Source organism: Centropristis striata, chromosome 3 (genome assembly GCF_030273125.1).
Source record: "Centropristis striata isolate RG_2023a ecotype Rhode Island chromosome 3, C.striata_1.0, whole genome shotgun sequence".
In the NCBI taxonomy this organism is placed as follows: domain Eukaryota; kingdom Metazoa; phylum Chordata; class Actinopteri; order Perciformes; family Serranidae; genus Centropristis; species Centropristis striata.
The window spans coordinates 27591910-27619175 of NC_081519.1; the positions used below are offsets into that span (position 1 = coordinate 27591910).

A 27266-nucleotide genomic window follows, 5' to 3' on the forward strand; every position below is an offset into this window, starting at 1 on the left:
CATATTTTATCTGAGCTTGTTTTTTGTTTTTTTGATAAAGTGACAGGCCTAATTTAAAGTAATGTGGTAAGTCCCGACCCCAACGACCAGTAGGACAATATGGCTCTTGGCATTATTTTTCTTTTGTCTTTCGTAGACCTCAAACTGCCATCTTTTAATAAAAATACACAACACTTTGACCAGCTGTCCGATCCTGACTGAGGTACAGGGAAATACCATGATGATAGTGCTGTAGCAGCTCCCCTTCACCAGAGAGCAAGCCCAATGATGGAAAATCCAGAAAATTCTAATTGCTGAAATAAAACAAGCATGTATATAGTATATAGTATAAAAAAAAGGATTACCATGAATAAAAACAAAAAATGGTACAGTTTTATCCTTAATGAGGCAAACTTGTGGGGAACTTTTCTAATGGTGGTGAGATAGCAATCACTTTTATTTAAATAAATAAACATGCTATAGCGTTGCAGCAATCACAAACTTAACCCTGACAAGAAATGCAGTATTTTTGTAGTCTGATCCATGACATATTAATCTATTGGATCCCTGCTGTACATGTGGCAAAAATGCAGACATAAGCAGAGCCAAAGCAAACCGTTTCTGCATGCATGTTAGTATGTACTGTGTTTCTGTCCACAGAAACAGCAAACTGACAGTTATCAAAGGAGGAAGAGCGATGGACAGGGGGAGGAGAAAGAAAGGGGAGGAAAGCACTTACCCTTTAATCCAGCTACAAGATAGCAGGGTCAGGGTTTAGAAGAAGAAAAAAAAAAGAAGGAACAAACAGAGAAACATAAAGACACACAGCAAAGCCACTAACACTTTAACACTACAGCAGTTCTACAACAAAGAGCGAAGCAGCACACAGAGAAAGAATAACAGTAACAGTTGAAAACATGTACAGTACATGAAGAGGACAAACTAACAACATCACTGGCTAATATATTCAAAAATGTTGTGAGGACAAAAGAGAGTAAGGAGCTGTGAGTAATGAAAAGAACGACCTAAACACCAGGAATGTGTCAAGGTCAGTAAATTGATGTTCAGATTAATGCTGGGCTTACACCAAAAGATTTCCACAGTCCCAGACTAAAAACTGAAAGTCTTTAGTAAATCTAGGAGTTTTACTGGAGTCACGGCGCTCCCGTCATCTCCATCTTTAAGTTTAAGGTAGCAATCTGCTCTGTGTCCTTTTCTAGTCTTGGGTTTAGATCATGTCAAACGTGTTTGATATTATCTCAAGTCTCAGTGACGTAACACAATCAACAACCAATAGATGAGCGGGGGAAAGGTCCCCGGTTCCAGACCGGCCAGTAAAACCACTTCCACAGGAAAAAGGAACATCACAATAATGCTAGTAAGCTTAGTCCGAAATAAAAAATATAGTGATGTCATACATTTACGGCCACAAGCGGGATATTTGGGGGCGCTTTTTCTTAGTAAGAGAACAAAGAAGACCCAGGTAAAATGTATAAATAAATAATGTATGATAAATGTATGATTAACTTCATTAAAGTTGATAGAGCTGATACATTTTATCATTCAATTAAACAAATTATAGTGAAATAGGTATATCATAAATTAATTTCTAAATTTTCCTTTCCTTTATTCTTCCTTATATTTATTTTCTTCTCCTCTTCTTCTTTTTTTTTTTTTTCCTCAACACAAACCACTGCACACACTAAAGGCAGCTGGAGCCAAAAGCTGCTTCTTCTCCAGTTTGTAAGTTTTTACTAAGAGCATGATGGGAAAAAAAATTGCATGGTGGGAAAAAAATGCTAAAAGAATCTAGTTGTAGTCATGTAAATAGTTAGCTTGCAAGATTCAAAGTTTGTCTAAAATCTTAGTGTGAGACTAGGCTGGGACTAAAAACTCTCAACACTTGTCTTTAGATGTGAGCAGGTGTGACACGATAGTTTTCCGGGATCTCTTTCCGGGTTTTCCAAATCTTTTCAAAGTCTTCTGATGTATAGGTAGCATAAGGGGAAGACCACACTTTTGCCAATGCAGGTGAGAGACTGAGGCCATATTTATGCTGAATGTGGGCAGTTTACAATGTGACATACACAGAAATTAGCTTGTTTTTTTAGTCTAGTTTAGTTTGACAGTCAAGTGGCAACAACCACACACAACTCTTTGCTATATAGGTCAAGGCTGTGACTTTGGTGGATGTGTGACCATGCCTTTGGACTTATACCATTCATATTGTACAATGTGAATGAAGATTATAATTAGTAGGCTTTAAGGGCCACAATAGGAATAATCTAAGTAAAAACCTTACATTTGGCTGCAATAGACAAGAGTATACTATTTCATACAATGACTTCAATCAATCATATCAATCAATGTCAATCTAAGGTGTCTTCTGGCATGACAAGGCATTCAAATGAACTGAAAATGATTACAATAATATAACAGAAAGCTCAAACATGTTTCCTAAAAATACTGATAAAATGATTGCAATTTCATCAAGTAAGCAACAACAACAAAAAGAAAATTGCATGGCTGCATCTTATCTGAGGTGAGCATTTGTGCAGTGTGAGAACTAAAAGACTGAACAGAATTTAAAAGACGAAAACTCACAGAACTGAGATATGGGTGCATCGAGCTGTGGTGCTGTGCCCCCCCGTGAGTTGAGTTTCTGGACCTGGGTGGGAGGGACTGGCTTGTGTGACTGGCCGGTAGCTCTGTACATAGCCTGCACCCAAAGGATTCGGTCCTGCTCGTCATCACTGGCAAAGATCACAGTGTCACCTTCTTTCACAGCATTGAAGAATGTCCGACCGCCGTCGAGGCCTGAAGGATGGAAAGAAGAAGAGGAAGAAGTTCTTGATTAAGGCTACGTTTACATGATGACGGTCTGAACAGAAGACGCAAAAGTGGCGTCACGTCTTCACTTATTATTCCGCGTTTAGACAAGCATTTTCAGGAGGAAATCTGCTGCATATGGTGACGCAAAAGTGTGTGGAATTGGACTGTATGCGTGCCAGGCGACATCACTTAAAGCGATAAGAGCATCTTTGGGCATGTGGAAGTTTTCACACCACGTATTTTCATCAGCTACTCCTTCCACAAAGTTCTCCACCATCCACTAGATCTCCCAGGTCTCGTCCAAAGCCGTCTGGCTTGCCTCCCACCAATTGCTGCATCCAAAATGTGATAGAGGTAATTACAGATCCTTCTCTGTTCACTAATACTATCTGTACATATCCTGTACATTTGGTGGAAAGACTCCTGTAAGTTTATTAGAGCTGCAAGAGCAGCTTGAAGGTCCCACGCATGGAAATAATCCCACATTTGTTTATTTTCCTGTACTGGAGCATGTATGTGACGTAAATTAATACGTGACGTGAGCAGATCTGAGCAGAGTTTTGCGTCTTGGCAGTGTAGACGGACACGCTACGGTGGAGCGGATTCAACTTTTCCACTTTGGAAGGTGGTTTCAGATTTTTGCGTTTTTAAGCCCCAAAAACGCCGTCACCGTCTAAACGAAAGGCACTTCCCATAAAATATTTTGTCGTTTTTACCCGCAAGCGTCCTCGTGTAAACGGGGCCTTAGGATCACACATTCCTGTTTCTACGACCTCTCAACTTAGGACAGTTAGGCAGGGGCCACGTTCACAAAACATTTTATCTTACCACTAGGAAGACTCCTACATAACACTTAAAGTTCCTCACTAAGAGTTTGCTCTTCAATCCTTTTCACAGAGCTGCTGAGACCAACTTTTACTCAGGAATTGGGGGAACACAAGCTGAGAAAAAGGGTGTGGTTGACCCTGATGAGGTCATGTTTCATGAATCTGTGATTGGCTTGGGTCCGTGGCTGTTTTGGATCACTATCAGTGAATCTTGAGAATGATTTTAGTTATTATCCAGAAAACCATGGGAAATGTCTAGATATCAGCTCTTAAATTCAACGCTTACCAGCTATTTTTGTTGTTATCATTATATTTGTCCAAATAAATGTACCTTTAGTTGTACCAAATTAACAGAAAATTGAAGAAAACAATGGTCTAATCATTTTTTCCATGACTGTATATATTTCACATTGAAATCTCCAACAGTTTTAGTATTAAAATACTTTTTCAAATACTCTTAGATAAAAATGTAGGAGTCCTAAAACAGGACCGACACACATAAGAGTCACAAGTTCAGAGCTATTTTAAACTTAACCCATAAGAACCCATGGTGACACCCGTGTAACAAAAACACTTTAAATCTTCTAGAATCTCCCATATTCAGCTTTATGCTTCACATTAACATTAAATCCCTAAGCGACACATACTCAACACCCTGGTGTGGTGGTCATGTGACTGTGACAAGAAGGGACTTCTGCAAAATACTGTGACTAGAAACAGAAATGTGAAAAAGTAGCTAATTTAGAAAGCTTATTTATTGTTATGAGGCTTAATTTAAACCCATTTAACAATTCTAATCTGTTAATAGGATGTCCTGTATTGTATTTAACTTGTTCTGACCATATTTCCTGAACAAATTAAAGTCACAATTTTGATATATGTTATGGAGATGCAAACAAAATGGTTATTTGTTTTATTTATTATTGATTTATTCTTATTTTGTTTTTTAAGAACAAATCAGAAAAATAATTTATTGTTAAACAGCACTATTAATGTCACAACTTTGATATGTTGTGGAAATGCAAAGAAAAAGGCAAATTTATGTTTCCGTAAGCAGAAAATGTGTCTATTTTTTATTTTTAATGAAGAAATATCATAAACATAAATACCAGAATGAAAGCTTTGTGTCTGCGTTTAAGTTAACAAAAGCATTTAGCCGTAATGTTGATTTGTTTATCTGGAGACTGTGGGTCTGCAAGGGCTTTAACAAAACATTTGCCCTTCAGATTGTGACACATGTTATTTGTAGCCACTCCACATCTGTGTGATGTGGTTGCTGTTACCTGGCTGTGGGTCAGTGTAGTCCACAGTGTAGCCATCCAGTTGGAGGAGCTCCACAGGCTCTGCCTTCTTCTCTCTGTAGCTGCACATGGCAAAGGTGTACTGACTCACCTGTACCAATGACAGAGAAAGAGAATGTTCACTCTTCAGCCAACGCAGGAGAGAATACACTAAATAATATGTGCATTCATAAGTTAGCTGTTAAGCACACCACACATTGCTTTATATCCATTAAACATAAAAATGATCACAACATATAACATCAGAGAACAGCACAGGCATGTATGAAGTCTTGGAGCCCACAACCTGTACTCCATCCAAACAATTACTTTTAGAGGATAAGTCTTTAGTTTACCATCTGTTGGAAACACCGGCAGCTTCTACACTGAAAAAAGAACCAACTTAATTGAATTGTTTCATTTGGTAACACCTAAATTAATTAAGTTCTTTCAAATTAATTTAAAATCAGTTGTGTTAATCTAACTTATTAAATTAATTTGAAAATTCAAAGAACTTAATTCATTTAGGTGTTACCAAATTAAACAATTCAATTAAGTTGGTTCAACTATTTTCTTTTTTCAGTGTAAGCTTATAGAGGATTTTACACTGACAAGTTACAGTCCAGGATCCCAATCTGAAGGACAATATCAATATCTACACCTCTATACTACATGATGGCAACAGTACTTTCCTGGGCAAAAAGCAACAATATTAACTAGCATACAATGTGTAGCTCAATGTCATAGAAGCAGGGCTGGACTGGCCATCTGGCAAACCGGGCAAATGCTGAACTTAAAAAACAAAAACAAAAAATGTTTTAGTTTATTTTTTGGTTGACTAGAGGGAGGGCCGAAGGACAAGCACCCCCCTTCTGCTGTCATTTAATCAGCCAGTCACATTAAGGCCGACAGGTCTTTTAGGCCAACCTGGTATTGCTAGACTCATTGGCCAATGGTCAAAAAACAAAGAAATAGATAGAGGTACAGCCGGGAGCCCTCCTCCTTGGGCACATCAGCTGTCAATCAAACTGTCAATCAGTCAGGGCACAGCCAGAAAATAAAAATGTAGAAGAAACGCATAGAAGTAGCGGAGAAATTAAGAGAAAAACAAACGTCAAGTACTTCAGGCAGATGCAGCAAAATGTGCTAAACTAACTGATATGTTTAGTGCTGCAGGAGCCGGACCTGACTCAGCACGGCGGCGCCGGTAGGTGATGATGGAGGTGGCCTTCAGGGGAATTAGGAGAGAGAGGTGGAAAGATGGCAGCACCCGGCAACATGCGGTAAGAAGCGATAAATGTTCTCTGCCTGGCTCAAATATCATGAAGTCAGGCTAATAACTGTATTTTGTTAGCTTGCTAACTTTTTGAACACAGCATGTGTAGTTCGGTGCTGCATCATCAATGTATTGTGTATAGATGGATGTCTTGTTTACACTATGTGTGCAGTCTATGGTACGCCCTGATGACAGTAAGTTTGGCATGTCCGGACTTTAATGGAGTTTAAAAGTTATGGACTTAAACTTAATTACTTAGTTGGTTGAAGTTCATTGACATTGGCATTGCAACGCGATTGGCCTGCTGTTGGACCATTCTAGTCCTGTTAGTGATGTGGAGCTGATTTGCTGTTACCTGTGCCAGGTGATCAGTTATTGAGCATTAAGACAGTGAAGCTTTTGTTTTTATTAAGTGTCTTTGAAAAAGCACTATACTTTTAAAGCACTATACAAATAAAATGTATTATTATTATTAGTAGCAGTAGTAGTAGTAGTAGTATCATTAATATCATTATTAATATTTAAAAGAAAACTCTCAATAATGATAACAATAAATACCAGCGAGAAATAAAGCAGTGGACTATCAATTACAGCTGTAATCATTGCATAACCCTTTGTTTAGATTTTACATATTTAAACAATTATCAATTAAGACTGCAATAAAACAGTATATTTTCAGCACAACAACTCTGGTCTCGTTAAATCTTTTTATCGCAACACTTGGCAATACTGCTAAACACTAGCAGCATTCAACATGAGTGTTAATATGTTGTTGCTTATATATTTGGTTACTTAAAAGGGAAATCTACCCGTGAAAATGAAAATGAAAATATGTGTGGCCATGCTGCTTGAAGTGTGAAGACTGTTAGATGTGTTTGTAGTTAGTGGTTGGAGGGCGTGTGGTTGCTGCTGGGTTGATGGATCTTACTGAACATTACACTTATATGCAACATGTAGTACTGTAAAACCACTGTCTTAATTGTTTGTTCTTTTAACTCGTGAAGCTTTGTTAATTATAATGTTTTGGCTTTTTACATTTCCCACAATGAAGCTGTCCTGATTTTAAGGAGATCTCACTGTTTTGTTTGTTTCTGTTTCTTGTTAATAATCCACTCATGCATCAGGAGCCCAGGATTATTTTTTTCCAAAGGGACTTTCCCAAACTTCAGATTACTCCTGAAGTCAAACAAAATGATCAAGACTAAGAGTCTGCAGCCATATTAGTGCCTCTTTAAAGCTTTGCTTTAAAACGACGTCCCAGTGGTTCTTTGAGCAAAGTACTACCATCAGCATGCTACAGTGCTCACAATGACAATGTTAAAATGGGTAAAATATGTACATGTTCACCATCTTACTGTACTGTTAGCCTGCTAACATTTCATAATCAGCATTCAACATGCAGTACAGCTGATGTTGATGGGAATGCCATTAGTTATTTAGGTGTTGGCCATAACCCAAAGTTGTTGGACAAATTTAAATGTTGACTGCTGGTGGCAAGAGAGTATAGTCAGAGGCTCACCAATGTTTTTACACTTCCGCCTGAGGGGAACATGAATGTAAGTAACAAATTTAATGGCAAACCAACCAATTGTTGTTACAATACAGGGTGTCAGCATCTCAAAGTACACAATCATAGGAACCTCAAGGCTTTGTGTATGACTGAATGTGTTACATCCATAAAGATGGATGGGGGGAAGGATGATTCCTAATAATTTAGGGAAGAGAGAAAGAATGTGGTCAGAGATAGCTGTGCCATTTTCTGTGCCATTTTCGTGGACTTCCTGGACGACCCTGTTTGTTTGGTTTTTAGGCACATCTATATTTGTGGTATTTGTGAAATTATTTAAAAAAAAACGTCTCCCCAGTCATGATTACCACTTGGACCCAGAGGTCAGGAACATTGTCATTACAGTATGACATGAATCAAACACCTTGACTCAGCCAGCAAAACTTTTGAGGCCAATTGACAATAATTGTCAATTGGCGAATTATTCGCAAAACTCTTCCCTCGAACGCTCCTCGTCCAACCATACCTTAGCAACAGTTACTAAGAGAAGAATGTCCGTCAAGCTTTGAGCTCTGAACAACATGGTGAATTGATGTAAATCTCAACAAGAGCACAACTATTCCAACAAACTATATTAATGATACCGTCTGTAAAGGTAGCATGCTAAACTAGCGAACAATATTGCTAGGAGCTTAACATAATACAGGGCTGAACAGTGCTACATATATGTAGCACACGCTAGAAAAACCAGTCTGTGCTGATGATTTACCATCTTATTTTTACATGTTTTCTAGGGTGTAGCCTACAGATGAGCTGTTTTTAACTATAGTTACAGTACATACCAATGACAGAGATTTTGTGTAGTGTGCTACAAAACTATCAACCTCTGTAGCAACAGAACATCTATTCTAAGACTTCAAAAACAAACTTGAAGTTGTTCCGAAAATTAGAGATATGCCTCTGAAGATTGCAGAAAACACCACCAGTCAACAAATTGAGGACATTAATTCAGCTCCAGCATACTCAGTCGCCTCTGATGAGTCAAGTGATGTAAACAACATAGAGCAGACAAAGCTGTTGGCTGTTACGCAACTCTGATGGGCTGCAGGAATAAATAATTGAGTTAATATCGCTAAAAGGGCAAACACAGGTGAGAACACTATAATTAATAGTCTATTTTTTTTTTGCAAAAGAACAACAAACATTATTTTTTTATTTTAGACCGTGAGCTGAGCAGATAATTACTGCGCATGGCTGAGAAAAAAAAAACTTGAAGAGGATGACAGCACACTGAAATGGACGTAACTCATCATTTAATATAAACTGGCCTATTTGTATGTTTACTTTTTGACTATAATAATGTTTTTTTTTATTTATTTCAAAGTGGGCTACTTTTTATTTTATACATTTTCCATGAATAAGGAAAGGACTCAAATAGGCCTGCATAGTTTTGTGTTTAATTTTAAAGTATGCATACATGCTGGTGTTGTTTTTTTCCCCTCCTCTTCATAAAAGTTAACAGGTAAAAACAGCAATTAAATGTCAAGTTTATTGTTTTTGTAGCTCTATAATTTCATAAATGCAACAAACTATAGTTATTTTATGCAATGCATCTGGAAAGTATTCACTGCGCTTCACATTACAGGCTTATCCTAAAATGGATTCAATTAATTTTTTCCTCAAAATTCTGAACACAATACCCATAATGACAAAGTGATTCGCAAGTCTGAGTTTTTTTAAGGATGTCTCTGTAAATTGCTGCATTGATCTTTTTCTCTATCTTGAGTTTTGAAGCATCTGTACCGAAAACTAAAGAAACTAGAGATTAGTTCAATATTTTATTCACATACAAAGTAAATAATAGGGCAAATAAAAAAATGTTTTTCTCAACAGTACAACAAAGTAAAAAAAATAGAAAATAACACAGTGAACTACTTTACAGTCCTGAGTGTTTTCACAGGTATGCAAGACCCAAAATGTTGTTCGAAAACCCATGCCATTAATGTTTTGTTAACTTGTTTATTGAATTACATTGCATTCAGTAATAACTTGTTTTTCTAAGTTTTCATATGTCCCACTTGAGCGCACCATAGTCGTTCCGAGGCTATTGATGCACCATACCTGTGAGTGAATTGCCGTGCTGTGAATGTTAGTTTTCCCTCGATACAGTGGCAGATAGATTTTAATGTCCTTTGCTCTTTCCCAACATTCACCTGTTCCTCCCTGGTTTATTGCTCCAAATCATGGCTGACATCTATTTCTCTGCCCTCAGCTCCGCGTTTAGCTCCACGTTCTTTCTGTTTACTTCTCTCTCCGGCTGTTGTCACGCACATTTCTGACCTGTTTGATCAAGTAAATATGCTCACACTTTGATCATCGTAATCGTCCTGAAATTTCTCACGATCACTAATGGCGATCATATAATGGCCCTAGGTCTACCATCAAGTTCTTGGTCTCCTCCCTGACTAAGGCCCTTCTCCACCGCTCGTTCAGTTTTGCCTTGCGGACAGCTCTAGGAAGAGTCCTGGTGGTTCCATTTACAGATGATGAAGGCCATTGCGCCATTCAATGCTGCAGAAATGTTTCTGTACCCTTCCCCAGATCTGTGCCTCAATACAATCCTGTCTTGGAGGTCTACAGACAATTTCTTGGACTTCATGGCTTGGTTTGTGCTCTGACATACACTATCAACTGTGGGACATTATATAGACAGATGTGTGCCTTTCCAAATCATGTCCCACCAACTGAATTTACCACAGGTAGACTCCAATCAGGTTGTAGAAACATCTCAAGGATGGTCAGTGGAAACAAGATGCACCTGGGCTGTTTTTTATTTTTAATAAATTTGAGGCAAAAAATGTAGAAAAAAAACCCAACTTCTTTCACGTAGTCATCATGGGGTATTTTGTGTAAAATTCTGAGGAAAAAAATTGTTTGAATCCATTTTGGAATAAGGCTGTAATATAGCAAAATGTGTAAAAGTGAATCTCTGTGAATACTTTTTTCGGATGCACTGTAAATAGTATAACTCTCTTAAAGTTTATATCAAATATAAACTAAAATATCAAATAAGTTTTATGGGTCCAAATTAAATTTATTTATATATAAGGGATAAAAAATGTCTCTTTTGATAGTAAAGGTTGCAGACCCCTGCTCTTGTATCACCCAAAACTCCACTTTCACACAGGAAATATCTCATTTGAATTCAACAAGACACATTCATATCCTCATATGGATGAACCCTCTTTGAACACTCCCATGACCTCACCTCTAGTGCCTCTCCCAGACCCACATTTGAACTTCACCCACAAGAATTTGTGAAACACATTCAAGTTCTGGGTGGTCCGTAGCGTAGTGGGTTACACAGGCGCCCCATGTATAGAGGCTACAGTCCTCGCTGCGGTGGAGCCGGGTTCAAATCCGGCCTGAGCTCCCTTTGCCGCATGTCCTCCCCTCTGTCACCCCCTTTCTATCTGTCTCTCTCTTTCAATAAAGCATGTAAAATGCCAAAAAAATTATCTTTAAAAAAAAAAAGAAACACATTCAAGTTCCCAGAGTAAGGCTTTATTTAGTGCCATTCTTAGGAAAGCAGAGGGAGTTATTTGTTCCATCCAACACTGTACTATACTAACCTGCACTGGAGGTTAGCTGGGCTTATCACTTTTATTTGTGTTAACAAAAGGCTAGTATTGACCCTGGTTTAGGTCGTTGGCTTGGGTCTTGTCACTGCTCCCTGTGTTGGTAACAGGAAGTGTAGTGACACTCTGTGCTGTGTGGCTGGACTGCTGCTACTGTAGCTGCCAGTCATACCGGCCTGTCGTCACACATCACCAGGCCTGGCCAATCTGCCGCTGTCGCCACCTCTGCCGCTGCAAGTGGCAGCTCTCACTGTAGCTGCAGCTGCATTCTCTGTATGTGTGTTGGATTTCCCTGTGTGTGTGTGTGACAAATGAGATTCCCCACAACAGCACTGATGAGACCTGAGGCCAAGTAAAGGATGGAGAAAAAACGAACCCACTCTCCAGCAGCTCCCTGGCCTCCAGGATACCACAAAGGCAAATCAGAGTCTAAACTACCGACCCCCCTCCACCCATACCCAAAACCCCAGCTCCCTCTCCCTCTCTCTCTATCAGCTGTCAGTCAGCAGAGATGGTGATGGGGAGAGAGAAAAGAAGAGTGAATAGAGTGAATGGGATTGCTACAGTCATTTATTTTCACATCATTACAGGAAACACACTGACATGAATACTGGAGATGATTTGTTCGATGTGGCATATGTGTTCACAAACAAACTTCAGAGGCTAAAGCAAAAGTTTTCAACAAAACCCTGGCATATATATATATATATACATATCCATAGATAGATAGATAGATAGATAGATAGATAGATAGATAGATAGATAGATAGATAGATAGATATGATTGACTGATTCCTTATTTTTTTGCATGTTTGTCAGACTTAAATGTTTCAGATTATCAAACAAATTTAAATATGAGTCAAAGATAACACAAGTAAACACAAAATACAGTTTTTAAATGAAGATTTTTATTATCAAGGGAAAACAAAATCCAAACCTACATGGCCCTGTGCGAAAAAGTGTTTGCCCCCCTGTTAAACATAACTTAACCGTGGTTTATCACACCTGAGTTCATTTCTCTAGCCACAGCCAGGCCTGATTACTGCCACCCCTGTTCTTAATCAATAAATCACTTAAATAGGACCTGCCTGACAAAGGACCAACATATCCTCAAAAGCTAGACATCATGTTGGGATCTAAAGAAATTCAGGAACAAATGACAAAGAAAATAATTGAAATCTATCAGTCTGGAAAAGGTTATTAAGCCATTTGGAAATCTTTGGGACTCCAGCGAACCACAGTGAGAGCCATTATCCACAAATGGCAAAACATGGTGCTGACCGAAATGACCCCAAGAGCACAGTGACGACTCATCGAAGAGGTCACAAAAGAACCCACAACAACATCCAAAGAACTGAAGGCCTCACTTTCCTCAGTTAAGGTCAGTGTTCATGACTTCACCATAAGAAAAAGAGTTCCAAGACGAAAACCACTGCTGAGCAAAAAAGAACATAAAGGCTCATCTCAGTGTTGCCAGAAAACATCTTGATGATCCCCAAGACTTTGGGAAAATACTCTGTGAACTGACGAGACAAAAGTTGAACTTGTAAAGTGTGTGTCCCATTACATTTGGTGTAAAAGTAACACTGCATTTCAGAAAAGGAACAAGATACCAACAGTAAAATATGGTGGTGGTGTTGTGATGGTTTGGGTCTGTTTTGCTGCTTCAGGACCTGGGAGACTTGCTGTGATAAATGGAACCATGAATTATGCTCTCTACCAAACCACCTCTTTGTGACCTCAAGCTGAAGCACACTTGGGTTCTGCAGCAGGACAATGATCCAAAACACACCGGCAAGTCCACCTCTGAATGGCTGAAGAAAAACAAAATGAAGACTTTGGAGTGGCCTAGTCAAAGTCATGATCTGAATCCTATTGAGATGCTGTGGCATGATCTTAAATAGTGGTTCATACTCCAAAACCCTCCAATGTGGCTGAATTATAACAATTCTGCAAAGATGAGTGGGCAAAAATTCCTCCACAGCGCTGTAAAAGACTCACTGCCAGTTACCGCAAATTGCTTGGCAACAATTGTTGCTAATGGTGGCCCAACCAGTATTAGGTTTGGGGGCAATCACTTTTTTACACAAGGCCATGAAGTTTTGGATTTTGTTAATTTAAAAACTGCATTTTGTGTTACATTTAAGTATGACAAACATGCAAAAAAATAAGAAATCAGTGAGCCAACACTTTTTCACACCACTGTATATCCACACACATATATACAGTGCTTTCAAAGTTCATTGAAGTGCACTAAAGTCATCTGAACCGAATTGAACTGAATAGAAGTGAATTCCATTGAAGTGATTTAAAAGACAGATGTGGATGTATGTGCAATTAAATTTGGTCCACCATGAACACGCAAGGTTTAGCTGATCTGTAATCTGTCTGGATGCTCTGAGGAAAGGCGACTCAGGCCACAACCACTGTACTGATTATGAAGTGAAGAGGAGGAGGAGGTGATTTAAGGACAGAGATGAAGTGTGGAGGAGGAGGAAGAAAGACATGACAGGCAAGTGATGAACAACATTGAGACAAGAGAGGAGGATGGGGCAATGCTCACCTAATGCAGCAGACGGTTCATTCCACAGAACCATCTGAAAAGCCATCTTTATAAACTGTTTGGAAGAGGGTCACCTGACAGGTGATTGGATAAACCATCTATCAACGTCTACAATATGATCTGATATAACCTGATATAACTGTATCCTGCTGGATGTAACTCATCCTGCCAACCATCTCTTTAGGATCCTCCCATCAGGTAGAAGGCTGAGGGCTATTAACACGACAAAATACCGCTTTTTAAATAGCACATACTGAAGTGCAATTTGATTTTTAAATAGCTCTCCATCTTTGCACCAATACCTCATGGAAGTAGATCAATCCAATACAGGTCCTGGATAGTGTGTTTCTGATTTTTTTTTTTTATTTAGCAACGTTTTTAAACTGTATTTGTATGTATGTATGTATGTGTATACATATGTATATGTGTGTGTATATGTATATATGTTTTATTTATCTATTTCTCACATCAGCATCCTCCTGTTACATTTTCACTTTTGGAAGTGAACTTAAAACCTGCACTTTGGGTGAACTTCCACTAAAGTCACTTGACACTTTAGACTCTAGCCTATGTGGGGACGAGCCATGAATGAATGAGTGAATCATGTATGTACTATGTCTTATTTTCATGTCTATGTCTGTGGCTTCCTATTTTGTGTGGTGTTTGTCTTGTCTGCTGCATTGTAGAGCACACTGCAGCAAATCCCTAACAACTTCTGTTGTATGGCAATTAAAGTATTGAATCTTGAATCTTGAATGAATCAACACACACCTAACCCCCACCCACACCATCCAGCCCCACCTCCCTCTCAGCTACCAGTGGCTTGTCCCAGTGTTTGGTCCCAACCACTGGTGATGCAGACACAAATGCATTACTTGAAGTCGGATCAGTTGGGGTTTTTTTATGATATTGTCATGCCTCAGTTCTTGCGTAGTCTTGTGATGTTACAAGAATTTTGCACTCTAAATGAGTGGGAAGTAGAAGATGTGGAGGAGAGAAAGAAAAAGGAATGAATGAGGAGAGGAGGAGGAATGAGAAGAGACATTAACAGAGGCGAGAAGACTCATTGAGTCATTATTCTTGCATAAAGCAAGTGCCCTTTATTGCAGCTTTGCTGTACAAAATGCAAGACTTTGGAGACCAAAGTTGAGAAATTGGTTGCCTCATACACCACCACAAACTGTATATACACCTTTTAACCCTCTAGAGTCCACGAAATCACCGGCACATTACTTCTTCATGATGTGAAGACGTAAAAATGAAGCAACATGGAGTCTTGCCATCAGCTTCCCTCTAAAGTTCTGGCTTGAAACTTCATGTCAGATTTTTTTTTGATGATATTTGGCCAAGTAAAACCATAATCTATAATGTCAAATATATTTAGTATAAAAATATAGAAGTAGGGATTATCCTCATTTTACCTGCTATATGTTATATTTGCAAACTGTATTCATATTTGCAACATGTGCAATTATGTGTGTGAAAAATAATTTTCAAGATCAGATTTTATGGTTTCCTTTGTTTATTTTGGTTTGTTTTGTGTTTGTTCAAAATTTTGATCAAGTAAGACAAAGTTGAAATTTAATTATCAGGACATATAGGTGAGGTAACGCTGAAAAAACTGATGCCAACATGGTAAAAACATTTTAACCAATTTTTCTAACGCACGTAACAGCCCAAGATTTCAGAGGGTTAACCTGGACTTCCAAAAAGAAGAGCAGGCTGACTGACAGGATCAACTGAACTGCACCTGAGAGGTGTTCAGAGGTCTCTCTGGTCTCTCCCGGCTATAGAGCAGCGGCATGGCCATGAGTCAACCACACACACACCCAGATAGGAAAGGTCTCACTCACCCAGGGAAGTTCAGGTCACATGTTCTTATGCAACCTATTGGTTGTGGGCTTCCTAGCCTAACATATAAGAATCTACCATGAGCCTGACATAGCATAGCAGCATGACACTAATGTGAAGTTACATCATTTTAAAAAACTTTTAAAAACCACTTGTACAGACTGGCATTTGTGCAATGATTTCTAACGTTCTTACACATATTTTAATTTTGTATCCTATTATTTTGCTTGTTCACTGTTTTTGATGATGTTCTGTTATTTTTGTTTTAACTGTTGTATTGCCTCCATGAAAATGTACTTTGTAAAGCACCTTGTAACCCTGGTTTTGAAAGGTGCTATAGAAATATAGTAATAAAAATAAAAAAAATGTTCACATCACATAGTTAATGCTAAGCTATACATATGAAATGTTTAATGCCTTGCACAGAGTAAGATTTGTGTTTATTTCATACAAAAACAAGGTGTATGAGAATAAATGTAATTTGTTAGTGAGTTTATAGGTTCTGGGACAGAGCCAGGCTAGATCTAACAACCTTTGTGAGGATAGAAAAGGATAGCTGGCTTCTGATGGTGGTTTCAAAACTACAGGACAGATGAGATTGGTATTCATTCGCTCATATAATTCTTGGCAAGAATACCAAAGTGACAAAAAGCTTCATTCATTTATTTTCTAACATTTTAATAATTACTGAGATGATTAATACATTCAACATGAGTCAAAGTCTATAATACTTTATAGAGATATTGTAACACTGCACAGTAACTATCCCTAACTTTCTCTGAGTATACAGTCATTTAGATATCTCTTCCAAAATCAATAGATATAAAGAGGCATTTGACTGCAGAGAAGCCCTTCTCAGACATGGAAGAAGAAGTGCAAATGCACTTATCAAGGCAACAAATGAAATTTTATAAAGTAAAATAATTATGAGAATATATTCTCAGAAAAAAATGTGATACCTTACTTTAAAGGTGTTTAATTTTCACATGAAGACAAATCAATGCATCATACTGTAGTTTCAATGCCCCCTTCCTGTGGTATCAATGTAGGATTAGTAGGATCACTGGCTCATTTGCATTTGTATTATGTTAGCAGGTTTAAAGCTTTGTGCTTTTAATCAGGTAATCCTAACTGTTAAATGTCTGTTTTTCTCTGCTTTGGACACAGCTTCTTGATAAGTACTGCAGTGCTGGTACTTGTGCAGTTTAAAAGAGAGTCTGTGTACAACATATGTGTATTCTCTTCATAATTAACACTAGAAGTGTAATGCATCTGAACAAATCCACATCAATCAAAATCTGTGTGGTGGTAAAGGCAGAAATGGGTAACAAAATGCCAACAGTCATTACTAACTTACAAGACTTTGCATGAGCAAAACAGACAATGATGAAAGATCAAATATATATATACTGCAGTTATTTCCCCAATGCAGCATCTCTGAAAAAAACAACAACAACAAAACACACACACACACACACACACACACACACACAGCAATAACCAGATAGTGTCTCTGCTCCTCAAGACAAACATCCACGCACATACACAGACAGACACGAAGACAAACACACACACACACACACACACACACACACGAGTGCGCAGTTTATTGACCAGTATTTGTCACTTGCTATATATTTAGCTGGGAGCAAGTGAGAGGCTTCAAGTTGGCGGCGCTCAGGCTTTTCTAGCTGCGAGTGTTAGGCCAGCTAGTGTTCACTCGACTTTGTCAATCCCCTGTCAACTTGTAGCTCTGAGACATATCCTCTGCAACACACAAGAGACAGGCCGCCCCCCTCCACCTCCACCCCCCGCCTGCTGCCCACCTCCCAATACAGAGCCACCAGGAAATGGCCGCTACCGCCCCCCCCCACACCCCCACCACCCCATCTCCTGACAAAAGCCTGCTTGGCCTCTCCATCATTCCTCTGACAGCCGAGGAAAGACAGCTTGGCTGCATCTCTCTTTCCTGCTGCACACACAACATGTGGCCAATGAAAATATTATAGCCACAAAGCAGAGCTGAGATCTCTGCAGGGTTCACTGTGGGACGTGATCACATTTTGTTGTTCGCTGTGCATTCACTTCAGTCCAAATTTCATCTTGTTGTTTATATATTTATCTGGAGCTTCTTCAAAGCTGATCAGTCTTGGCACTATGAATAAGAATGTATCACCTTTACTAGTCTATCACAGATAGCTTCTCAAGTTTTTATAGATCAAGATACAGAAACTGAAATAAATAAAGTCATGGATTTGTTTCTATAAATAAAAGCAATGATTCACAGGGTTGGATGCTTGGACTGTGTTTACCTGGTAACACTGGGTAAACTGCGAAACAACGTTATAGCTTCAAAGACAAAATATAACAAAATATTAGAAAGATGTCAATCTGCCTTGTTAAGAATATACCTTAGTCTTGCCATGGAATATGTTAATATATTGATTATATTAATAATTAATTCCTTAATGGTATCTGTAGATTTTTTTTGAAAATAAAGGTTATCTGAAAATGTGTCCCTCCATCATCTACAACAATTATAACATCTAAACTGTTTTTGTTGCCTTAGATGCTGCCAAGGCACACATTTTTAACAATAGTTTTAATGGAATGTGCGTTATTAAATCTTATGATCTTAAAATAATAATAATAATAATAATAAATAAATAGTAAATAATTTGGGGTCTTTGAAGGCATACACAATGAATAGTACAATTGCCTACACTACAAACTTTATGTATTAAAAAAACTGTTGTTTTTTTTTTTCAAACCAGCAGACCGTAAATAAATAATACTATATTTTGAATAAATATATTCAATTAGACATCACTGAAAAACAATGAAATGTCATGGGTTTTTTACTTGAAAAATGACAATTAATTGATCATCAAAAATGATTTTTCCTTCACTTGACTAATTGATTAATAGCCGACCAAGTGTACATCTTACAAAGGCAGATGAGTATTATTGCAGGTTGTGACTCATATTAAGTATGCTCCAATTGGATTAGACACATGCTGAATTTCAAAAAACTTAATTTATTTTTTTTAATTACAGCAACCCGAGTTTGCATAAGTGGTGAAGAATGAATTAATGAATGAAATGTCAGAATAAGGCTTGTAAAGGTGCAGCTTCTCTGTCTGCATCAGAGGTGACACAGTGAATCCAGACTGTCAGGTTGAAAGCACGAAGGCTGCAGCTATCAATGACTGCACCTTCTTTACAAATACATTTCCTGTCATGACTGGCAAAGTAGAAACCCTAATGCTTCAGTGATGTCACTGCCCATTAAAACACCTGACCAACTGTCTACAGTATATTATTTATTGTGGTTGGTTGTGTTTGACAGTACGCTGCTTAACTTCAATATTGTAGGAACCAAAAGATCCAGCGAAAGCATAACTGTAGGATCTGTGCTTACCTGGACCAGCACAAAGAATCTTTTCTTCCACCTTTTCCACACGTTTTTGCCGAAGGCCCAAAGGTATCTGTGGAGTTTAAAAACAAACAAAGATTTCTGTGTGCCCTTCATGCAGCTGTTGTAAACTGAATTAAATGTGTTTGCTTCTTTCTGTGCTGCCATGGCTGATAACATAGAAGCCTGATGTGCCAGGCCATACCAGCAGAGAGCACTATGCAGTAGTGCATCACTGACCTCTCCTGGTAAAATATCATTACTGCAAGTCTGCCACCAGACATACCTTTTGTTGTAAATCTTAGAAAAAAAAACACTAAAAAAAGACCAGGGCAATGAGATTAACGCTCTAAGTTGACAGATGAGTCTTGGGGTAGATATTAATCATAGCAGGAAAGACACATTACTGTCACTAATAACACTAACAATGCCACTGTTGTAATTAGTTTAAAGCTGCCTGGGAAGCATCAGCTAAGCAGCAACCACAGTAACAGAGACCTGGAACTGGGACATCTAAAATTAATTTAATCAGTATTACCTGTGTAAGACAAGGAAAATGTTAGAGAGGACTTTGGGCTGTTTCTGACAGAAAGGAACGCAAATTAATTAATCACAACATATTAAAAACAAGAATAGGAGTCAAGTAGACTGTAAAGTACAGACAAAATCATAAAAATATAACCTACCAAATTGAGGGCTGCAGCAAATGTGTGTATACATATACGTGTTTGGATGTGTTACTGAACACACAGAAGTGTGATGGCAAACACTGCAGTTAATGTCATTACTGATCTAGAAGTTTAATTTAAGGAAATTTAAAAATGAGCAAAGGCAGTGGCCGTTGCTTCCCAACTTATCAGTGGCATTATGACAATTATTCACAGTACTATAGGGACGATTACGAATAAATTCAGGGAGTATTTGCACCTGAGACATTTTTTAGAGGTTAGAAAATATTAATATTGATATGAGGACGAAACAGGTAGAAGCAATCATTCAGCGAGAACAGGTGAAATTAAGCCTAAAATGTAGTTTAATAGTGTCTGTGTGAAATCACAAAGTGGAGCTGAATTTATGACATAAAACAAGCACACAATATATAATCACATATCTGTGTGAACCATTCAATGTTCTGTAAAACAAGTTGTGCCACAGAGGCTGAAACACACATTAAAGGCCTCCATCACTTAAATCATAACGGCTAATTAGGTTCAAAATCCCACACTGCTAATCATGTTTCCATTCAGTCTCCCCTGAAAGGTATTTCCACTACATACTACATCTGTCCCATACAGTATTTATGTACCCGAATGATTCTTTCAGTATTTCATTCAGAAATAAAACATCATGCCAACATACTATATCTATTATTTTCCTTCTCCAGATTCAAGTGTGTATTCTGTAAGTACTAAGGCTTGTTGTGTTGTTTTTTCTCTGAGGTTTGACATACAAACATGATGCTGAAGGAGAAGGACAGGGAAAGGGCTTTTGTTGTAAAAGAACATCTGAGGGTGAGGACCCCAGTTTGATTTGACTCTCCTGCTCCTAGCTTAGCTGTAGGTCTCCCTAGTAAGCCTGCCTGAGTTTGCCTGAGTGTGCCTTTCCCCCCGGTCCCTCCCAGAGCTGCTTCTGCCTGTCGTCCTAAATAAACCAGCATCCATGAGGTGACACATGAGGACTCTGCCTGTGTGGCGTGCAGGGCGGGGCCAGTAACATGGTACAGCGAGGCAGTGCAGGCGTCTTAACGGGCAGCCTAGCAGCCTCCTCTGGGCACTCGAAAGAAAGCATATGGAGAGAAGGGTGGGAGGCATACAGACAGAGGAAACAATGTTTTAAAGCAGGAAGTGTGTGTGCACCAGTGTGTAGAAAACACTGCCTCATGACTTGTTATAGCATTTATTTTCCAGTCAAGACTGCTACTGCACAGGCTCAAAGTCATTAAGCTCACTCATATGGTGGATGGCCACTGCTTTCCAACGCAAATTACGGTTGTGTCTTGTTCAATTATGTCTTTGCATCTCAGGCTAGGTAACATTAGACTTTGTGAAATGCTCAAACTACAGGAAAGCATCCCAGTTGAGTTTGAGATAACAGGATAAAAAATAAATGGCGGCTAGAGTCCCTGTAAGCAGAGAGATCATACAGTGTCATAACAACCCTGTTGATGTATGAATATTGGGATCTTGTCTTGGACAGCTGAATGAGGCCGCCTGCATGTTTAGGAAAACACAGCAGCAATGGCTTCAGTCATGTAATGTTTTATTTCACAGTGTAATTCAGTTTTGTAAGACAGTATAGGATAAATACACATACAGAAATACAACAGTGCTAGTCAACCCTGTTCTGCATTCGGCCACAAGTTCTCAACAGCAGCTCCCTTATCAGCTGTCGATTATAAGGGCCGATAAGAGGATAAGGGGCAGCTGTAGCTCAGTTGGTAGAGTGGCCGGCTGCTGATCGGAAGGTTGGTGGGTCAATCCCTGACCATGGCAGCCTACATGTCAAAGTATCCTTGAGCAAGATACTGAACCCCAAATGGCTCCTGATGCTGTGTTCATCAGTGTGTGTGAATGAAATAATTGGTGGCAGGTGGCACCAGTGTGCCCTGGTAGCCTCGGCCACTAGTATGAATGTGTGTGTGAATGGGTGAATGAGCGTAGTGTGTATTAGAAAGAAAAGTGATGCGACACTATCTTGGGATGGGCAGTGAATCACTCTGTGACTGGAAGAGAACAGAGACACCTCAATGTCCCATACAATTGAATAATGTTTCCTATCCTCACCTGGTGCAAGTGTAGTGAATTAATGCATTTTATTACTTTTTCCAACAAATGACTTCTGTTGTGTTGACAGCTAGGTAATCTATCACGGTGAAAACACTTCTTGTTTTAGTTTTCTATCATTGTGAATCGCACAATTGAAAAGTGCAGATTGATTTGGAAAGTGTTCCACAGACATGCTGTACACGATAAAACAATGGCTCTTTTACATTAAGTGTTACAGTAAGCTAGTTCAGTGAGCTAACACGCCACAGCAGGATCGCCCATCTGTACAATACAGCTATCATTAATGCTTTTAAATACTCAATACAAGTGTGCTTTTCCTGCTATCATAAGTCAAAGATCTGGCAATAAAAAAAATCTAGCATAAAAAAGACCTGTTGCCTCGAAAATCTCATAATTTGAGCATGTATAAGAATGAGATTTACAATAGTAATATTTTGCTGTATATTATTATATTTAACTTTCACTATTTTCCACAAAATGTTAATTGTAGGCAGGAGCATGAATCAAAGTCAGACTATATTAGTCTGCTGTGGATCCACCGCTCTAACACTTTACAGATGCCCTATAAATCAGCAGTAACAAACGATAACCACAAGAGGGAAGTAAAACATCATCTTCAGGGTAAAACAACTATTATGTGTGTGCACCGATGATTCAAGATGCAGTGATAATGTAGTGAAAACACTTTCACCCCTGTTAAAAGCACTTAAAAGTAGGTGTCAGTGCTGCTTGTGTTTGTGTGCCGAAGGAGATAAGCATTTCATTTCAGAGCCACTTACCCACAATGCTTCATGTTCTGTGGTTTGTCCATGCGGATGGCCAGTTTGATCCTAAGATCGTTGTCTGGACAGCCTTTAGACACAGTCATCTTGTGGAGCTCAGACTGCTTGGGACTGTTGGGAGTCGGGTGGAGCACCACCTGGGAACAGTCACATAATGATCACGTATATGGAAGCTATACTGCACCATGAAATTACCAAAATGTAGCCACAGTGTCCCCTCCTACCTTCCCCAGCTCCTTATCTTCCAGAGCCAGCACTCCTGTGCTCTCAGTAAACAGCTTCACCTTCACAGCAGGTAATGGCTGAGTGGTGGTGAAGTCACCCTGGGTACCCCAACTACACATACAAACACACCAGAGAAATACAAAAGAAAGCCCAATGTTAGAGCTGGTGTCTCTGGGGCTGCTGTCCTGGCCATTAGCTTCTGGTGTTCACACTGTCAACATCATAATGGTCTATGTGATTTTTGCAGGTCATAGGGGGAAAAGCACAAGTGCATTTAATAACATTAATGATGGCTTCGTTTTGCTTAGAAGAAGTCCTGGCATCATTAATGCTTATAATTTCAACTTTTTCAGTGTATCTGCTGTGAACAAGATCTATTGTCTGACCTACCTGCGGGCATCATTTTGGACACTTACCTTTTTTATATTGATTCCAGCAAAGATTCAAAAAGTATATAATTTCATTAAAGTAACACTATACCATAAGATCAAACCATTACTGCTAGAAAAGTAGTATTAGCTGAGTTAAACCTCAGTGTAGACGAAGGCATGCACTGCAAAAAATGGGTGTCAAAAAACAAGATAAAAACACTAAATCTGAGGAAAATGATCTTTCCTGCATGGACAGATAATTTCACTTGACAAGATTTCTTAAATTAAGATTATTAAATCTAGAAATAAGCATGTTGTACGCTTAAAATAAGAAATTAACTCTTAAAACAATATAAATGAAAGCTGCAAGCAGTGATGAACTGGCCCGAGCAGAGTGCACTGACAATTATTTTTTTCTTACCAAGATAAAAAGAAACCCTTTAGATTAAGAAGTGTTAGATAATTCATCTTGTTTTAAGAGTTCATTCAAGTGCACTGTGTGTTTTGTGTTAAAACCTTGATGAAGTAGAACAACAAAGGGTCAAAGTAAATTGGAACATAATGTTCAGTTGAACTAAAAGACAAGAAGAACAATTGTTCCTTGCTAACCAACTAGCTAGCACAAGCGTTAGCTGATGATGTAGCATCTCTCTGGCTCTCGGCTGCAAAAAAAACATGGCAACAACCTTAAACCAAGATGGCGACAGCCAAAATAATGAACTTCAGGGCTTCAAAACTGAAGTTCACAAACCAATGGGTGGTGTCAGGATGATTACGTCCAATCTTAGATATATATAGTCTGGAAGTACAGCAACATTAATGAGCAACAACTCCTGTTCCCTGTGTTTGTGTGTTTGTGTGACCCAAAACAAATCAAATGTATTCATAATTTTCAAAAATATCTATATATAAAATGTATATATTTTCATTTAGGATCTGTTCAAAGAGCCTGAAATGGGACAGAATTGCCCTACAAACTGCTCATACCTTTAGAGTGAACAAGTGAAGAGACAGATACTTTCTCTGGGACAGGTTGCTGTCGCTAAACCCCAGGGATTTGTCTGGTTTGTATCCAGCAGCAGAAAAAAGATGTAGTGCAGTGTTTCTCTAACACTTAAAACTCTTTTAACTCTTAAAAACAGCATATTGCAGTGTCAGTAAGGTTGGGTATCGAAAAAAAAAAATCTATTAAATCAATCATAGCCTAATTTCGGTACCTGAGAGCATCTGGTTGAGATGGTAATTGTTTTTCACAGCACGTTAGACAAATGTTTGGGAAAAAAACAATATGCTGAAATTGGTTCCAATTGGATGGTGCAACAGACATTTTTGTCCAGAAGGATCGGTGATAAGTAAGGGTAAGACCATAATACGTTTTTAATGAAATGTGCATCACGTGAGCTACGGTTTGAATGTGTAAAAATGCTGATATGAGATATCAAACATAACCTGATAACTGCTGCCGATCACATGGTAAATAACCTACTCTGTTGGGTTCATATATTTGTACATCTGATTCTGATGGAGTCACCAGCCATCAACCTCACTGCATGTCATTGGTACAGTTGGGTAACGGTTCTGGAGTCCAGTACCGGAATCAGTATCGGTTCAGTTGTGAAAGGTACCGAACCACAGGGCCTGTTTCACCTGTTTAACCTCTTAAAAACTCACGTTTCTAAATTAGTTTCAAGAGGTTCAGGGACACCAGTGACAACATAGTTGCATAAAGTTAATACTATAATTATATTATACAGAATGCCCACAATCATAGACCAGTTTCTTTGTGTTCAGTATAAACCCACAGATGCAAATATATATTTCATAATATAGTTGTGGTTGTCCGAATATTTCTCTTAATAATGCAATTTAAAACTTCTTAATTGCAGATCAGGCTGTCTCAAGCTTTTTGGAAGGTCCGCAAAGACATTGTCCCCAGTGTATATCTGGCTGAATTTCACCACAGTTCAGTGTTTCAAATGAGGGGTTTCTGCAAGAACCCCAATTCCCACAAAGCTAAAATGTGTTTTCGGAATGTCCATTTGTGTTACAATTACCCATTCCTTATGTCTGCCACAACACAAAGCTAGGCACAGTTTCCAGCCAGGATCTGGTCTCCCATGTTGGCCATTTTCATCACTTACTCCTACTGTACAACAGAAACAGCTTGATCTATTAAACAGTAACAAATATGACTGAATACAGTGTAAGTGACCAGAAAATAAATGACTAGCTACCATGGAGATGTGACACGACCTGTGATAAAAGTGTCTGTAATATCACATATATTCGTCTTTAATTATAGAAAAAGGGATGTAAATGACAAAGCGACAGAATAATTTGTTACCTCAATAAATCCTGAAATTAAATGTTGGTCTAAACACTGCTGAGAGAACATACTTACATACATACTTACTAGCAGTATTTAACATTTCCATCCATATACTTACTTAAGCATTGTCTTCCTATTGTGTAACCTAAACACTTGAACTCTCCTGAATCCAAACCTAAATGATAATGCAAAGTAGGGCTGGGCGATATGGACCAAAAGTCACATCTTATCTATTTAGGCTGAATATCGACATACGATATCTATCCCAATATTTTTATCGCAAGGTGAGAGCAAATGTTCAGTCAAAGCCAAATATGACATGTCAAAGTAGTTTATTTCAGTTTATTTAAGGGAAAATAAATACTGTATAACAACAGGAGTACCTTTTTTTTATTTAAATTAAAGCTCCACAAAGTGCACATTTAAATAAAAAAATATTTTAAATGAAAAATAGCCTGTAATATAAAATAGGCACTCTTTTTCTGAAATATATATATATATATATATGGGAAAAGAATAACAAACATTACAAAAGAACTAAATATGACAAACCCTAGTAAGAATTTGAACTATATCAATATATGCGATATGGTCTAATCCCATATCACATTTAAAAATATATCGATATATCTTTCATATCGATATATCGCCCAGCCCTAATGCAAAGTAGTGCAGTAGTGCACAGATCACTAGAGCGTTCATATTTTATCATGTAGACACGAGTCTTCAGGTTAGATACAGTTATTTGACCAGCAGATGGCAGTGTTTGACATTATCACTAGAACTACATGCAACAGGGTGTTGAACTGAAATGCTCTGGAAAGATGATTTTCGCTACATATGGGGTGAAACAGACTTACAATTGTAAAAAGTGCTTGTGTGAATGTATTCTTTTTTTGTGAAAAAAAAATGATCAAGATGATGGAGGTTTGCGTTGCAGTGTGTGTATCAGTGTGTGATGTACATACGTGGGTTTGGAGGCCTCAGCCTGGTCTGTCTGCAGTTTATGTCCTCCCTCCACCTCCATGGTGCAGTAGACAATCCTGTTTGGAGCCAAGGACTTCAGACCCTGGACCTCCATGATCACCACCTGCAACACACACATGCATACACTGCAAAAAAAGCCAACTTGTATTTTTTTGCCTAAAACAGTGATTTAAGGTGGTAAAACTTGGAAATATAAATTTTTGACATTTAGGGCAATAATGTAAGTTAGCACAACAAAGGAAGCCAGTTCTCTGCTCAAAAACAAGTTGGTGAGTTGTTGTTACTTATATCTTTAAGTTGGGGTTCACAACAAGGGACAATAGTTCTGCTAACTCTTATTTCTTTGTTGTGAAATGCGAGAAAGCGGTGAAATTCGGTCATTAGCGAAAGCTAGCGGCTAACTGATGCTAGCGGCGCTGCTTGTTACATACAAGAGTAGCCATTAGCGTATCAATGCTAACTCAAAATTGTGGTCGCTACAATCGTGCCAATTCAGCACATTGCAGAAGTAAGGATTAAATGTTATTACAATGTAAAATTATAAGTTCAAAAATCTGAATTCAGAGTTGAGCAAACTCAAAAACAAAACTTAAAATATTTAGTTTAATTGTCCAACTT

At 38.4% G+C, this 27266-nt stretch overlaps 1 protein-coding gene across 3 annotated transcripts in view; it reads right to left on the reverse strand.

Annotated features, from left to right (window-relative positions):
* The window catches only part of cadpsa (Ca2+-dependent activator protein for secretion a), a 184547-nt gene that overhangs the window by 91552 nt on the left and 65729 nt on the right, over positions 1-27266 (reverse strand). For all 3 annotated transcript variants that reach the window (XM_059328611.1, XM_059328610.1, XM_059328612.1), the window contains exons 6-11: positions 26630-26751; positions 22961-23072; positions 22734-22873; positions 19175-19241; positions 4922-5030; positions 2584-2796 (exon numbers count right to left, since the gene is read on the reverse strand). In XM_059328611.1, the coding sequence (XP_059184594.1) occupies positions 2584-2796; positions 4922-5030; positions 19175-19241; positions 22734-22873; positions 22961-23072; positions 26630-26751 (763 nt within the window). The remainder of the gene's footprint in view (positions 1-2583; positions 2797-4921; positions 5031-19174; positions 19242-22733; positions 22874-22960; positions 23073-26629; positions 26752-27266) is intronic.